Genomic DNA, 16174 nt, shown 5'->3' on the forward strand with positions numbered 1-16174 from the left:
TGCATCTGATCCACATGTTGCATTTGGACCACAAGCTGGAATCTTTTTCCAGTAATACATTTCATCCATCTGGACCATGGAATCATGTTACACAATAGCAATTGTCAGTATTACTATGGTTGGAGACGCTCTCCATAGGCCGCTACTTAAATTTTTGAACGGGTAGAACAAAAGTCTGCTAACTATCGAGCTAACATTAGCCAGCACAGGTTACCTGCACTGGGTAGCTGAGTGCCGCTAGCTAGCTAGCTAGCTAGCATACCCAAAGAGCTTACATTGAAAATTATTTTTGGCCAACCTGACTGATATGCTAGGGCACACACACACTATAGGCTGCTGTTACTGTCAAGTCACAATATTTACATTATCATAAGTGATGTTATTGCCTAATTTTATTACAAAAGTTACACTCATTGAAAGTCAAATTACCTGGTTCAGATATGCCATTTTTACTAGGGTGGGAACTGTTTATTGGTGAGTTGACGGCACACGAGTGACACATTGATAATATAATACTTCCATGGCTGTTTAGTTGTAGTCTGAATGTCAGACAAAGCGGGACCAACGGGAAAATCCCGGATTTCAGCTTTAAGGTCTTCCCATAGACAACTAGTGTAGTGCTGATCAATTCTACAATAAATATGTAATCAATCAGGTTGCATCATATCCATCACATCAAATATCGGGCACATATATCAGTCTACCACGGACAACAGCGACAAGAAAAGCATGTCCCCAAAGTTGCATCTGAGTCCTGTGAAAAAAGTGACATGCTGTGAGTTTTTGCAACGTCACATCTGAACTAATGAATTGAAACCAATGTATACAATCACCAATAATGTCCAACTCACCTGTTCGTTCTGTGTAGTTGTAATGGAGCAGTACCTAGGCTGAGTCTGAGAAGAGATCACGATTTAGAAGGAGGCTATTCATACAATATCACTAACCATGTGTTAGTCACTTTGAGCAACATGATCATCAAGTCACCAGACGTCCATTCAAGTCCTATAGAGCTGAGCGACAAGGGAAACAAGGCCGATGTGTGGATGGGGAGAAAAGTTGGCCATGGCTGAACTTTTTGCAGTCATCAGTCATTAACATCCAATCACATTTCTGCACTTCCTTGTTCCCCTACCAACATGATTTTATTTCATGAACAGGTCTGCCTGAGTGCAAAATGAACGAGAAGTTGATTACAGCCATACAAATCTTCCCAGTTCTCTACAACTTTGCTTTGAGTACGGTTGCATCCATCATTGGGGTTGATGGTAAGCTTGAAAGTAATTTAATTTCTGTTTATTTTTGATTACTGTAACTAAATTAGCATTTGCCAGCTAGCTATGTTAACCCATCAAAACAAAGTAACATTACTGAAGAATGTTTTTACAGTCATCGACTATGAAATTGGAGTCTCTCGCACCGCCCACAATTTGTCTATAGATCGACCTGTCCATGAAATCCGCGACAGTAACACTTGGACATGGCATTTCCAGCTAAAGGTTGGCTAACAGTTAAGTTCAGGCAACTAAAACAACTTTGTTAAGGTTAGGGAAAGGCTTTGGTCATGGTTAAATACGAATTCCACAAACCCTTACTTTCCTACTGTAGTGTGACACTACTTACTGTTTATAGTCGTGCCTATTTCATGTAACCATTTTTGCTGGTTTGGTATTGCTTTCCATAATGTTATGTCATTTAATGAGTAAACATTAGGTAGCACTGATGGAAAATAAACATTAAAAACTCAGTAAGATGACTTCAGAGACCAACAATGGATGCAACCATTCTTCAATTTTTTCCCCCTTTTTATTCCTGTAGTCTTTCAAATAAAAGTTGTTGAGAACTTTGAATACCGTATTTCCTCTAATAGTGGCCGGTAGTCAATTAAAAGCCGGGTCTCCGATAATGGCCGGGGCCGTGGTCGACACGAACAAATAAAGGCCGGCCCCAAATACAGGCCGGGAAAAAAAACAAAGGAAACAAGACTAGGTCAAAACCTAGGACCGTGTCCGTCTCCTCTCTCCGCCGCTGTCCTCTCCACCGCGCCCAGAGGGCTGTCAGGTGGACTGAGCTCGCACATATGCAGCGAAATAAACGGCGATATGATATAATTTTATAGATTCTACTTTAGCTTCAGCTTACATGCAAACGACGGTGGATACCGGTAAACTCCTGGTGCCTGTTATACATGTAACTGTAGTTTGTAGTAACGTATAAGTGCCACAAGATGGCTTGGCCGGCGGAAGTCTCTGGAGCATGCCGTCGTCGATTACCGTAATGCATTGCAGTAACAAAAAAACATCTACCTAACGTACCCCAACAGAAGCAGATCAGAAAACAAGGAGGCTTTGTACTAAAATATGAGCAAATATAGTTATCAAACAGAGGGAATTAGAAATAAAGGCCTGTCTCTAATATAAGCCTGCTTCCAATAAAGGCCTGGTACCCGGGCCAATATTAGAGGATTTACGGTAGGTACAATCAGGGGTTAAAGTGGGCCGGAACGATCCGGAACGGCGTTCCGGCACCTTCGATTAATAAGTAAATAAATCTGATTGGCAGTTTCATGCATAATGTCAAGCGAGTTCACAGGGCTGCCAACTCTCACACATTGAGCGTGAGACTCACGCAATTGACATTTTTCACACGCTGTCACACCACAAGTCCATTTTCTCACGCAGTGAAAAACAAATTCATAACTGATAACGTCGCGGCGCAAAAAGAGACGCTGACAGCGCACGAGACGAGACAGAGCAGCACGGTGCAGCAGCGAGTTATTCAGACCATCTGAATAGCGAGAAATATACACAAATCTATTATATTGTAATTTATTCCCATGCATGGTGGTCAGAGTAATCTCAGTCAGCGGCTCTTCTGCGTCTCTCCCTCTCCTCTCGCGCCGTGCGCATGCAGGCAGGAGTGAGTGTGAGTTACAGGGACGCTCTGTGTCTCTGTCGCTCTGAAACTCTCGCGATTCCCAATAATAGGTTTTTAGGTTAGTATGCCTATGCAAAATCATGAATGTAAGCACCTCAATGCTGAAATCTAGTAGCCTAACATAACATAATTTTACATTTTTGGTTAACATTATACAGGGTTGCTGTTTCTTGACTTAATCAGAGAGGTTAGGTGGTGTAGAAATGCAGGAAGTTTGTTTTAAATTACCATTTTTTCTGATCCCCCCCTCTGGAAACAGGGTCCCCCACCTGCCAAATCCCACTTTGACCCCTGGGTACAATCAACTTTTCGTCCATTTTGCACTTTTTTTTGCACACAGTTAAGAGAACACCTATGGTCAAAAATGTGTCTTAAGAGTAAAATGCAGGTTTGAGATAAGTATTCATGTTGTCATGACCTACCTTTGGCTGCACAGTAACTATTTCTCTGCCTCCAGTGTTCTCCTGAGAATTGGGCAGTTGTAGTCACATTAGCAAGTGTATATTAAATAGGCCACAATATACAATATATCACAATTGACTGAAAGGATGTTTGTGTATTACCACACCTTCCTCTGGATCTTATCTTCCTTCCGTCCTTTACTACAAACACTCCTCATAACTTCTGTGATTGCTGCATCATTGCGTGGACAGTCTAACAGTCCTTCGATTTCATAGAACAGACAGTCCACTGTCAGGATGACATTGTGTCTGGTCACTAGTCCACTGCTGTTAGGTACACTGATGTCTTTGTTGAAGGTATGATGCAGGACCACCAGAATCACCGGTTTACCAACTTAAAAAGATAATAAAAATAGAAGGGAAAATGAATATCCTCTATCTGTAATTTATTTTTGTCATATAAATTCTAGGTATTTACACAGACATTAAGAGTTAAAAGACTTTGACAGTGTTTAAAAAAAAAAAAAATTACAAATGCAATGAAAACTTTTGCAGCCACATTAGTAGATTAAAAGTTACATTTAGATTTCATACAATGTCAGTTCTTTTACCAATAGCTCAGTCAATCGATTTGAAAGTGAAACAATGTCTTCAATCAAGTAAACCTAAACATAAACAAAGCCAGCAGTAGGAATATAGTTGTTAAATAATGGCCACAAACAATTCTAAAGATTAATAACTGAATTAACAAAATGTATCAGGTTTATTAATAGATCAAATTAGTGAAAACTTCACTGATATTGACGCAAACATTATACTCAAATCAAAAAATGTACAATACCCGGAATCGCATCCATTGCTGAGTCAATGTCAGTCTTAACTCGAGAGACGATTGGACAGAAAGCCAGGATGAAATCACACTTGTCCAATGTCACCTTCTTGAAGCCTCCATTAGTGAGGCACTCTTCAAACTTCGTCAGCCTTCAAAGTATTGCCAGCCAGGAAGCTGAAAAACATTTTCATCTTCTTCCCTGCAATGATACAAGAAAGAGTACAACAATTCCTCATTTTTGTATCTTTGTTTCTTATCTGAAAGCAAGGTGTAGCTGAGCTTTAAGAATTTAGGAACATAATACACTACTTAACACAATCATAATGATTCATATTGCTATCATATTGCTAATTATGATGCTCTGCTTGCCTGGTTTCAGACCCCTGAATCGCATCCTGCCCACTTTTAAGATTTTGTCAAGTGATTAAGATATAGTGCATGCTCTTCCCTGAACAATCCTTAGTGAATCTGTCTTTTCAATGGCAATGTCAGGAAGCAGAGATTAGGACCCAAATGCAGACAGTCTGAAACAAGCAGCTTTAATGAAGAACTGAAACTAAGGCAGAGAACAAAACAGAAAATCCAAAAAGCAAAAACCGCAACAGACTGGCAAAACAAAGGAAGACAAAACCAAACCTGGCCGGTTACAAGGCAAGAAGGTATCCACAAGAAACAAAGGGTACACAGCAGCAGGCGACGCAGGTAACATGGGAAACACAACAGACGAACTGACACCACTCCAGCGAAAGACAGACTACTTATACACACAGACTAACGGGGAAATGGGGAACAGCTGGTAGGAGGGAAAAGAGTCCGGGAGCTGATAGGTGGAAGCAGGCTGGTGAAGGGGGAACAAGGTTAACAGGGCAAACGAGGGTGATGCAGGGCAGGTGTGGAGGGAAGGAGCACAGAAGGGAGGAAATTCCAAGGGCATCTAGTGGCTGGCAGGAGGATGGCAGGACTGGGGAGTGAAAGGAGTGGTGACCAGGACACAGCGGCAGACAGGGGCAGATCATGGCAGACACGAGGGCTAGGGCTGAGAGGGGCAGATCATGGCAGACAGGGGCAGACCATGACAGGCAAGAGTTAAGGCTGGTTTATTCTTAGTTCTGAGAGGGCTTCAGAAGTGTTGTGAAGTTTGGACAGGGCTTCTGTTTGGGGGAGGGGAGGAGGGGTTGCAGTTCGAAAATGTGACTCTCCGCAACAGAAACAGCGGAACATGCCGCCCACCTCCACAGCATTTCGCCAGATGTAATTAGGTATTATGGGTTCTGGGAGCTGCAATTTTCGGCCTGTAACAACTTCCGCTAAGCTACTGTGTAGACCGGGCGAAGCATTCAACTCCTAGAGGGAGGTAGCAGAGGCTGGGATGCAGTGTGAGGACACAAAAAAGAAATGAAACGGTTTATGCAATGTTTCCCCTACAACTTTTTTTTACAACGGCGGCATGGTCCGGGGGAGAAACACTGTAGGCAGCCTTTACTATAAGAAATGACTGAGTGATTATAGAAACACTAGCCTTTTGGCAGCAGTGTGCCTTTGTGCTTCACTCGCTCTGTCTGCAACCACACGTTGCTATTTTTCACTTTCATCATTAAGGCGCTTCTCGGCGGAAATAGGCTACATTTTTAAAGAGTAACTGAACCCCAAACCCAAATGTAGCTACAAATTTAATTATTATAATTAATTAATAATGTAATTATATTATTTACATATTTTGAATCTGCGTGTTCCAAATATTCATTGAATAGTCCCTCCAGGATTCCGCACAAAAAAATCCCAAATTCCGCGGCTAGAAATCATTATTCTGCGATATTCCGCGGACATTAGGAAAAACAGCTAAAAATGATCAATTATTCTGAAAAATATATATTTATTCATCAATCCAGTTAAAAGGGATCTGTAATAAATTCATAAAATAAACATGCGCGCATACATCCTACTGTACATGTATTCAACTGGAACTCTTGAAAAATAAGAGGGTTGAACCTCCACATGTGTAAACATTAACAAGATGCAATGAAAAAATGAACCACTGTAAAATAAATATATGGGAGCAGTGGCAGCAATGTGCAGCGTTCTCTTTGTTAAATACTTCAGCTCTACTTCACTCCAGCAGCTGCTAAAAAGTTTATGGGATGTGCGTATGGTCATCTTCTCTAATCATGATAAACTGAATCAAATCAGATGGAAACTGCCGTTTGCAGCGTCGTGTGCTTTTATTAATCACTTTCACAATATGTAAATGATCAAAAGGGGTGGAAGTACGGGGAGAATGGTAAAGCAAATAACGTCCCAGTATTTCACGTTTATGAGAAAACACTGTGAAAACACGGTATCTGCCCCTAACGTCACGGTAAACCTGCCAGTAAGTTTTATGAATGAGCCCCATAATGTAACGTTATGCAAATGAGGTGATGACTGCCAAGAGATGACAGCTGACGAGGAGAAACTGAAACTAAAACTCACCTTCATAATCGAAGAGGTAACTTGTAGCCTTTTCTCTAGTTTAGATCCAGGAGTCAATAAAAGTAGTAAAATAGTCTTTGTACTTCACCATGTTAATGTTGTGCAGGTTGTGGAGCGATTTAGTGTTACCATGACATTGTGAAAAGGGCCTTTACCCTGTAGGCTACCTAGTGGTAATTTTGAAAAAATCATGTTTTCAAGAATGAATGCTGCTTTTTCCACGGATGAACACATATTCCGCGGGTGGACCTATTTTCCACGGTAAATTCCGCAGTCGCGGAATCATGGAATCCTGGAGGGTCTAATTGAAGCTGTAGCATGCTTATATTGAGTGAAATATTAAAACCCAAAGCATCATTTTTTATGGCTGCACCATTACATCAAATGGAACAAAATCTAGATGTTAGTGCACCATTTTATACACTTGTCGCTGTAATTCAGCATGACATAGTTGGTATCATTGGAAACCTTGGGATCTTCACTAGAATTAAACATTTAGTTCTGTGGGTTTGAACAAAGCTTGGCTAATTAAACCTCAATTCAACCTCAACCTAAACCACAATTCAACCTCAATCTTGCACCATCTGTTCTACTTTAGAGGGTATTTTACCTTGAGGTACATTAGCAGAAGCATTCTGGCCATCTGTGGGATTCGGTTTACTTTGGCTTGGGGTCACTCCAGCTGAGCAGCCCTCCTAAAATAAAAGGCAGTAGTTTTGAGAGTGTATTTGTCAGCAAGAACCCTGGCACTACTTCTAAAATGAGTCATTACCCTTTATATAGCATCTCATGCTAGTCCTTGTGACTAACACTCAGCAATATTAGCTGTCGATATTGTTCTATTAAATTAATACGTGATTAATCCAATAAGATTTTCAGTAGCAGATTTTAAGTATTTGATAAAAGGACACTACCTGTGGTGTAAGATCTAGCACTTTCAAAATGTCTTTGACTGCTGCAGTGTTACGATCACAATTAAATGTTCTTTTGGTCTCATGGAACAGACAGTCCACCGTCAGCACAACATCTTCTCTGGATACATGTCTGCTGCTTTCAGCTAAAACAATGTCTTGATTGAAAGTGTGATGCATCACCACCAGAATCACTGGTTTGCCATCTGTCAAGACAGTGCGAGAAAAATATGTGTAAAGTCAAATTGTTCTCAGTTGTCATGTGCTGTGTCTGAAGGGTGTTCGCATAATGGAAGTACAGTAAAATCCTGGCTATGGCGTTGCTGTTTGTGTCGTTGCATAACATTACACCCTGGCACTGATTCTGAAGGATAAATTGAAAAAATAATTGAAATACCTGGGATGGCTGCCATTGCAGCCTCAACATCAGTCCCAACTCTGGAGACAATGGGACAGTAAGCCAGGATGACATCACATTCTTTTGGTGACATCACTTCCTGTAGGCCTTGGCTGGTGAGAGCCTGATTGACCTCCTCATGAGACCCAAGGGTGTTTCCAGTTGTAAAAGTATAGAATTTCTTCACTCCTGACACTGGGAGAACACTGGTAGCTGAGAGGTGAAAGTAAGGGAGGACTGTTGGTAATGTTGAGAAAGAGGCCTTCAATGTCAAACAGTCGCAATGGTCCATTAGACCTTCAGAAACCTTCAAAACCAGTTTATTTCCTCTGACACAATCACTGACAACCTACCTCTCAAAGCCCCATTTCTTTGACTATATTAATTATATCTAGACACAGATTCTCAAATTCTCAAATGATGGGACTTATGGAAAAGCAAACAAAACAGCTACAGTATCGAACTACAGTTAAATGTTCATGTTCAGCCACATACTATCAGTCCTTTTATTAAAAAGTCAGTCAAGGGACCACAGCCCAACTTCTCACTCAAAATATGAAGTCAAATCTTTTCGACAAAAGGTTATGGTCTGAGTAGCTAATTTCACTTCTTCCGATGTGTGTCTTTATGGCGATTTTCAAAATAATTGCGTCATTAACAGGATACAACGGTTGTAAAACAGGGTTGTTTTCCTAGTGATTGATAGGTCGCCTGTCCAGTTATCATCAGGTCGCCGATTATGGGCCAGTAGTAGACTGCTCTGTGGTTCTGTGGACGACCCTCAGGCTCGCTTTGGCTGCTCTGGCTCCAAAACATGTCAACATGGCGGCGTCTGTAAACCCATTTTTTTTAGCTTCAAAATGGCCCTTCAGACACCAGTGGGTGAAGTCGCACTCACTACGTCCATTTTTTTTACAGTCTATGATCTAGACACACATTCTCGAAAGATGGGAATTTTTATAGAAAAGCAAAAAAAAAAAAACAGCCACAGTATCGAGCTACAGTTAAAATGCATGTTTAGCCACACATACCATAAGTCCTTTTATTAAAAAGTCAATTTGAGATAGAAGAAATGTCTTAAGTGTAATGTAATGATCCCAAAAAATGCCAGTAGATGCTTGAAAGTGGTTCAACAGAGAGCAATAAATCTTTTAAGATGCAATGACCGTGGTGATTACCTTTTGGAGATTGATCCTGCAACAGAAAAAAATGAGAATTGTGTCAAACTACAGGCATATGTTAGAAAAATGATTGTATAATATTGTATAGCTAATTCGTAAATGAGTGCAGAGCATTACTCATACGTGTTCAGGATTCTTTGCTGATGGTTGAGGTTCCTCTGATGACATTTCTACAGCAGTTCCAGTACTGCCATCTTCTTCGTTGGTGTTGCTAATAGCTCCTGGAAAAACAAAAATGAGAGGCAGAATGTGTTGTGACTTTTCAGACCCCCTGGCAACTTTATTTCTCAACAGCGACTGGCAACAAATCTAGCTACTTTAATCTGCCTGCCTGCATAGTAGATTGTATGGAAACTGGAGGTTGTCCCATTGTTGTTTTTTGCAGACAAATTAGTCTGCAACTAGGCAGGAAATGCACTTCCTTGGCAAGGCACTGTAATGTTATATTAATAGATAAATAATAGTCTCACACTCGGCTGTGCTGGTAAGTGCTGCTTTACTCATGATGATCAAGTTACCACAACTTTACGACAGCCGACAGCGTGCTTGCGCCCATTACTGTGGTGCTACTCCCTCCGAACGTTTTCGCGTGCATGGCAAAAAGTTCACTCGCGTGACAAAGTTTCACTGCACCATCCAAAGTTAGGTCACTGTCCCTAAGCATTTTTTCTCTCACTCTCTTGTCGAATATCCCAAAAACGACTTGATCACGTATCATCGAGTCCTTGAGTTCAAAGTTGCACGTTTGCGCTTTCGTTTTCAAGTCAGTCAAAAAAGCATCAAAGGACTCTCCCTGTTTTTGCACACAGGAGCGAAACACAAATCTCTCATAGATCTCATTTTTTCGAGGTGTGCAGTATTCATCGAAAAGTTTCAGCACCTTATCCAGATCATTTTTATCATCATCAGCCTCAAACGTGAATGTATTATACACCTCGATAGCCTGCGGGCCAGCCACTGTTAACAACAAAGCTACTTTACGTGCTCCAGGTGTAGTCGAGGCGCCAATCGCTGTCACGTAGAGAAGAAAACGTTGCTTGAATGCACGCCAGTTTTCGTCCACATTTCCTTCTAGTTGCAGATTACCGGGAGGTTTTATTCCCTCCATCGTAGCAGTATGTCCTTATCGTGTGTTCTATAAATCCTGGTACCATGTAATGTTATATTAATAGATAAATAATAGTCTCACACTCGGCTGTGCTGGTAAGTGCTGGTAAGTGCTGCTTTACTCATGATGATCAAGTTACCACAACTTTACGACAGCCGTCAATCATCAGTCAATCCAACCTGCCTTTACGACAGCTACTGTTATCAGTACAGGCACTATATAATCTTCTACCCAACAAAAATACATTTCACAAGGTACGTTAGAATGCACATAGCTTTGTATCAATTGTTTTACTCATTGAAGTGCAATAAATAAAAAAGTGATGTTGCCACCTTCTGTTTTTTGCATTTGAGTTGACACCACAGAAAAAGAAAGAGCGATGTGCATATTTCCTTTTGAAAAATAAGTTAAACGATTGATACCAAGGTACAGGGATTGTTAGCAACACCCAGTTTTAAAAGTATAGAATTTCTTCACTCCTGACACTGGGAGAACACTGGTAGCTGAGAGGTGAAAGTAAGGGAGGACTGTTGGTAATGTTAAGAAAGAGGCCTTCAATGTCACACAGTCACAATGGACCCTTAGGGGGCGTGTCCACCAACCGACCTCTTGAGCACTTGAAGCGCTGGTGCTGAGCGCTTTGGCTGCATCAGGTGAGCGCTGGAGCGGGGAGCTGAGACGACGTCTCTGGGAGTTGTTGCTATGCTAAACGTTAGCCTAGCTAACATTCGCTACAAAACGGCAGGATGCCGGCTCTTGGTCCCGCCCCTGCTTCATCCTCATTGGTTGGTAGAACTCTGAAGTGACATTGACGAGCGGTGCGCTTCAGAAAAGTTGAACTAGTTTCAGCTCGAGAACAGGTCCAGCGCTCACGGCGCTCAGCGCTAAAAAGAGGTCAGGTACCTGTTTTGGGTCGTAGGCGCTGAAAGCGCCGCTTTTCCATCAGAATTAATGACAGAACAGCGCCAGCGCTTTTTTCACAGGTCTTTGGTGGACACGGGGCCTTAGTCCTTCAGAAACCTTCAAAACCAGTTTATTTCCTCTGATGCATGACAATCACTGTCATCGGTGAAAATGTGTGCCTCGCATTCTTTGCAATGATTGAACAAGCGGATATTAATTTTCTAGACCAACATGATGTTTGACTTTTTATACCCAAATGTTATTTATTCTACAGAGGTGTTATCAGTTCTGAACCAGAAAATGTCTCCTAATCTCCAAACAGCCGCTCTGGGTGCTCCGACAGTCACCTTCAACATAACCAGGTTAACTAGGCTAAACAGTACAGTAGTTCAGAAATCAGACAGTACCTCTACAAACCAGTAATCCTTTAAAATAATCTACATTTGCATTAATTTACATAATCCACCCCTTAATTCATGCAAAAAAGAGTTATTAATGGAGGAGATCCCATGGAAACCTCTGTAAACACCCCCGTAATGTTGTCTCCTTACATTCTAATTTAATGAAAAATTCAAGGAGACAGGAACTTTTCCATTCATTTCCACTTAATAAATTGTAAACCATGCACAAAAGGCATGAAAAATCCCTTAATTACTAGTGTCTCTGTGAATCAACCGATGAATAAATCCCTTATAAACCCATGATAGTAACCTTACTTTTTTTTTTTAAGCTATGGAGAAATTAAGGACATTTCAGGGATAAACATAAGGGGTGTGGTTTCATAGCTTGGGTGCTCTTACATAGTCAAGATGTGAATCTGTACTGTTATCAAGATATAATCTAATGCTGCTGCCATCTTTCTGTTTGGAGAACCGCAATTTATTCACAGGTTCAAATTTAAGTCCTGTTTTTTTTGCTCACAAATTATATTCAGATTGTCCAAGGCATCAGGAATAATATGAATTCTTAAATTTCACTTTAAGTCAAGCTATAAGGCTATTCTTTGCCTGGCTGCCGTGGACAATATATTCTGTTGTAAAGCTTATCATGCTGTGATTAGATTGCCAGTGTGACAAAGTCCATATTTCAATAGTTAATAGATTACTTGGGTGTTGTGAAACAACACCCAAGTTGGCCTTACAGTTGGCCTTACAGTTGGCCTTGAATTCATTTTTACTGCCTATCCATCAGGCCCAGTTCAGGTGCACTTTGGCAGGCAAAGCAATGAGATACTTTGGAGGGGCAAAAACAAATGCGGGTTCCCAATCTTATGGAGAGAAAAAAAATGGTGCAATTTGAGTGTAAACTTTTTCTTTGATCTTATGGTAGTCTATTGTTGTTTATTCTCCTTTTTAATTGAACAAGATTTGAATTTTAGGGGATTTGAGGATTAGGGCCACATGTGAAAGATTTATTTGAGTTCTGAATTTAAAGTCAGAATTCTGAGATTAAACTCATAATTCTGACTTTATTTTTTTTTTTTACATAATTCTGACTTTAAACTCAGAACTCAAATACATTTTTCATATGTGGCCCTAATCCTCTTCCGTACTTCTCTGCCTCAACTGATTGAATGTTTTATGCGATTGTTTTGGCCGTCACCTACTTGCTATTATTTTATTTTCATTTACAAAAAGTTAACCCAATGTGAGAACAGATTATAAGAATAACATATAATTATGATTCTGATCATTGCACTCTCCCCAAGTGCGCACACACACACAATTAAATATGCACACCACATATACATACACACACTGTTGCAAACACAGCAGATACTACATAAAACATACATAGCTACTCTAGATAGTAAGTAGAATCTCAATCACACACACAGATTTCAAGGTAGCAATACACATAGTAGGAATACATCATACAATATGATGTCATTACATCATACAGGATTGTCACATATACAATTCAAGTTGCAATCATACTGATTCACATACGTCTCAAGCAAACCTTGCAGTTGCACACAAGTTTCTATAGAACATGCTTAAACACATGCATGGATCAGAGAATACAGCTTATATGAGCAATGGTCACATGTTAGCTTGCTATAGTAGTTACTAGTTTGCCTCTGGAGTTTTTAGCTAGATGAGGACATAAGCTTTTTGGAATGGTTATTATCTCCACCAACTAACTTGCAAGTAGGTTATGTTTTCACCCCTGTCTGTGTGTTTTTTCTGATTGTCTGTTTGTACATTTCAAATTTCAGATATCTGAAATTTGATGGACAGATAGCCCTTGGCCCAAGGAACAGTTGATTAGATTTTGGTAGTTATCCAGATTTGGGATCTCTGATATTAGACAAGACGATTTTCCTTTTTTAGCCTTAACTATGATGCTGCGTTCATGTACTGGTGGGAAAGTCTGACATCCATGACTTCCAAGTCAGCTGCTAAACAGCATTGCATTCACATGCTATTTTGTGGGAAAATCAAACTGGAAGTCAAACAATAAACAAACATAAACCATTATGGGGACTGCAGCTATGGAAGTTGGAGAACTGTTCAGCGTTGGTGGAAGTTTACACTCTGCTGATCTAGGGTAGTTTTGCAAAATCTTCACTTTTAACATAAATCGATTATCGTACCAAATTTACTAGCTCTGCTTGTTCCTCGATCCGTTTCACGTAGGCTTGCTTGGAATCTAATAATAAAAACCACCTTAAAGCATGCAAATGTGTTTGATTTGCCTGCCACAAAATAAAAGCACAGCCAGTAGGTCAATCAAAGTGATAGGGGAACTTTGACACCTTTTAAGGGCTCCAAACATTATAAATGTGGAGAATCATAGGCAAGTTTATTCTGGTCTTTGTAATGTTTAGGATTTTTTATTCCATCTTTTATAGTGTAGAGGCTACAATTCACTTATTTTTCTCATGCGTACTAACTCCAGGTTATAGGCATACCTCTAGTATAAATAGCTTAGGTATAGTATAAATCTATACTATATTATCAGTAGTATCATAGATAAGGCTTATATGACTAATTAAGTGTACTGTGTTGAATTATTTTATATACCATTTGCAAGGGTCAGTAGCCTCATTAAAAAAATGATACACTAAACAGTATGTCTTTTAAACAGTTAATTTAAAGATTATACAATGAGGGTCAGTAGCTTGTTTTTCCCAGTACTCCTCATGAGAACCAAGTTTAAACGATAAAATCCTTCCAAATTCATATGTTTGGAGCAAAAGGGAGGTCATTCAAACCATCCTGGTATCACTCTCTCTTGGCTGTCTTCAACTTCTACACCACCAATCACAATTTATTTTCTGAAAAGCATTTTTATGATTGGCTCAGACAAAATAGACAGTTAGTGCAGTAAGAAGAAAGTAAACAAAATATGTCTCAGTAGGAGTGCCACCAAGATCATCATCATCTCCTGTTCACATCTGTATATGTTTGCAAACCTTTTTGTTTCTCACCAGGAAGGGGGCTATCGGACGAAGATGCCAAATTTAAAAACTCTGCATCACTTGCAAGTGTGGAGCACTCACTCAACCCAGTGCACACACACACACACACACACACACACACACATTTCCCATCTCTCTCTCTTTCCCTCTATTGATTTGTTTTCTTTTCTGTATTCATTGAGGAAGGCAATGTTTTTCTCTTCTTCAAGGGACGATTCAGTTACAGTAATTCAGTTAACATTGACAACTTTTAGAACAATATTATTTAGGCCTACCTGCATTGTTGTTTGAAACTTCTTTATTGTTCTGTTCCATTTTCTCCAAGGTTGATGGACTATTTGCCTGCAAATGAAAGGTTTTAATATAAACATACAGTATATATACTATATATTTTCTATATATATTCTGAATGTATACATTACATATGTTCTGAATGTATAACTGAATATATTCAAGTAGTGCCTGCAGGTAGTGACTGCATATTTAGGTTCTACCATTGATATTTCATTGTTCACTAAACCAAATAGAAACATCAATAAAATTGATCTTTCCTTCAAAGAAATATAAAATTCTATGTACAGTGAAAGTTTTCATTCATTTAAGGTCAAACCTCACTGAGGATTTCTTACCTTTAGAAGCCAAATGAACAGTAGTTCTCTTCTGCTGGCTCTCTCTGTCCTCTCTGTCCTTTTAATACGATGAGGCTCTGAATGTGAATACAGAAACATGAAACCTTGCTCAGCCCTCTAGTGGCAGTCAGTGTAATAAACGCTTCAACACACTTTCACTTTCTGCAGTCAGACCATTTCTTTGAAATCATCTGTTTGGTGAAAAGGTCAAGAGTGAAAGTGAAAGATCTGAAGCTACTCTCAAATTGATTAATTCAAAAAATCATTAACTTAAGAGAAGAATTATATATGTAGATTCCAACAAGTCCTCCAACCCATACGACCACATAGGTCGTTTGTTCCTACCCTCTAATACGACTCACAGGAGCGTTTCCAACGTGATCTCACAAAAATATGTGAAATGAAAACAACTTGGGTTATGGTTATGGTTAGGCAACTAAAACAACTTGGTTAAGGTTAGGAAAATGGTTTGGTGATGGTTAAATTCGGAAACACTGGGAATCGAACCCTGGTCGCCGACATCGAAGGCAAACGTATACGCCCATGCACCATCCCCGTCCACAACAATGATACATTCCACCGTGTTATTTCAATGTTGAGAGAGAAACTTGACAGTCACGTGACGTTGACGCAGACCAACGTAGCACATTGTCGTTATTTACACGACCGCTAGAGGTCGCTTAACTTTAAAACGTAAGTATAGGTCGTAATAAGCTGCTTGTACAAACGACCTATGGGGTCGTTTTTTGGGGGAGGACAGGCTGATAGATTCTCTATTGCTATTCATTTCATGCTCTGCAGTTCATAAATGAGAGGAATGAATTAGATTTTTATTCAAAACAAAACTCTAACCTTTCAAAACAGGTGATTCACTTGTTTGTTCTGGTTTTTTCCTCCTTAACTTGACTGTGTGTGTGTGTGTGTGTGTGTGTGTGTGTGTGTGTGTGTATGGGGGGGCGTTTAGAGTGCAGTTCTGAGATAT

The 16174-nt window shown here is 40.0% G+C and overlaps 2 protein-coding genes across 3 annotated transcripts in view; both read right to left on the reverse strand.

The window, feature by feature from the left end:
- The window catches only part of LOC139932118 (uncharacterized), a 70825-nt gene that overhangs the window by 27619 nt on the left and 27032 nt on the right, over positions 1-16174 (reverse strand). The window contains exons 9-11 of the mRNA XM_078290060.1: positions 7948-8083; positions 7551-7756; positions 7250-7334 (exon numbers count right to left, since the gene is read on the reverse strand). Coding sequence (XP_078146186.1) covers positions 7250-7334; positions 7551-7756; positions 7948-8083 — 427 coding nt within the window. The remainder of the gene's footprint in view (positions 1-7249; positions 7335-7550; positions 7757-7947; positions 8084-16174) is intronic.
- LOC144542743 (uncharacterized) lies at positions 745-4368 on the reverse strand. Of its 2 annotated transcripts, none has more exons than XM_078289795.1 (4): positions 4180-4368; positions 3506-3732; positions 3360-3401; positions 745-896 (listed from the first exon to the last, which is right to left on the reverse strand). In XM_078289795.1, exons 1-4 carry the CDS (start codon positions 4193-4195, stop codon positions 792-794), a joined length of 390 nt encoding a protein of 129 aa, XP_078145921.1. In that variant the 5' UTR covers positions 4196-4368; the 3' UTR covers positions 745-791. The 2 variants fall into 2 exon arrangements, with proteins under 2 accessions (XP_078145921.1, XP_078145922.1); XM_078289796.1 differs by lacking the exon at positions 745-896 and adding an exon at positions 915-1166.

The sequence above is a fragment of the Centroberyx gerrardi genome, chromosome 18 (genome assembly GCF_048128805.1).
Source record: "Centroberyx gerrardi isolate f3 chromosome 18, fCenGer3.hap1.cur.20231027, whole genome shotgun sequence".
Taxonomy (NCBI): domain Eukaryota; kingdom Metazoa; phylum Chordata; class Actinopteri; order Beryciformes; family Berycidae; genus Centroberyx; species Centroberyx gerrardi.

Excerpts from the sequence above, each read along its gene's own strand:
- LOC144542743 (XM_078289795.1), bottom strand. Across the intron at positions 3,402-3,505 it reads AAGATAAGATCCAGAGGAAG|GAGAACACTGGAGGCAGAGA; the intron begins GTGTGGTAATAC and ends CCCAATTCTCAG. Across the intron at positions 897-3,359 it reads TAGTTACTGTGCAGCCAAAG|ACTCAGCCTAGGTACTGCTC; the intron begins GTAGGTCATGAC and ends ATCTCTTCTCAG.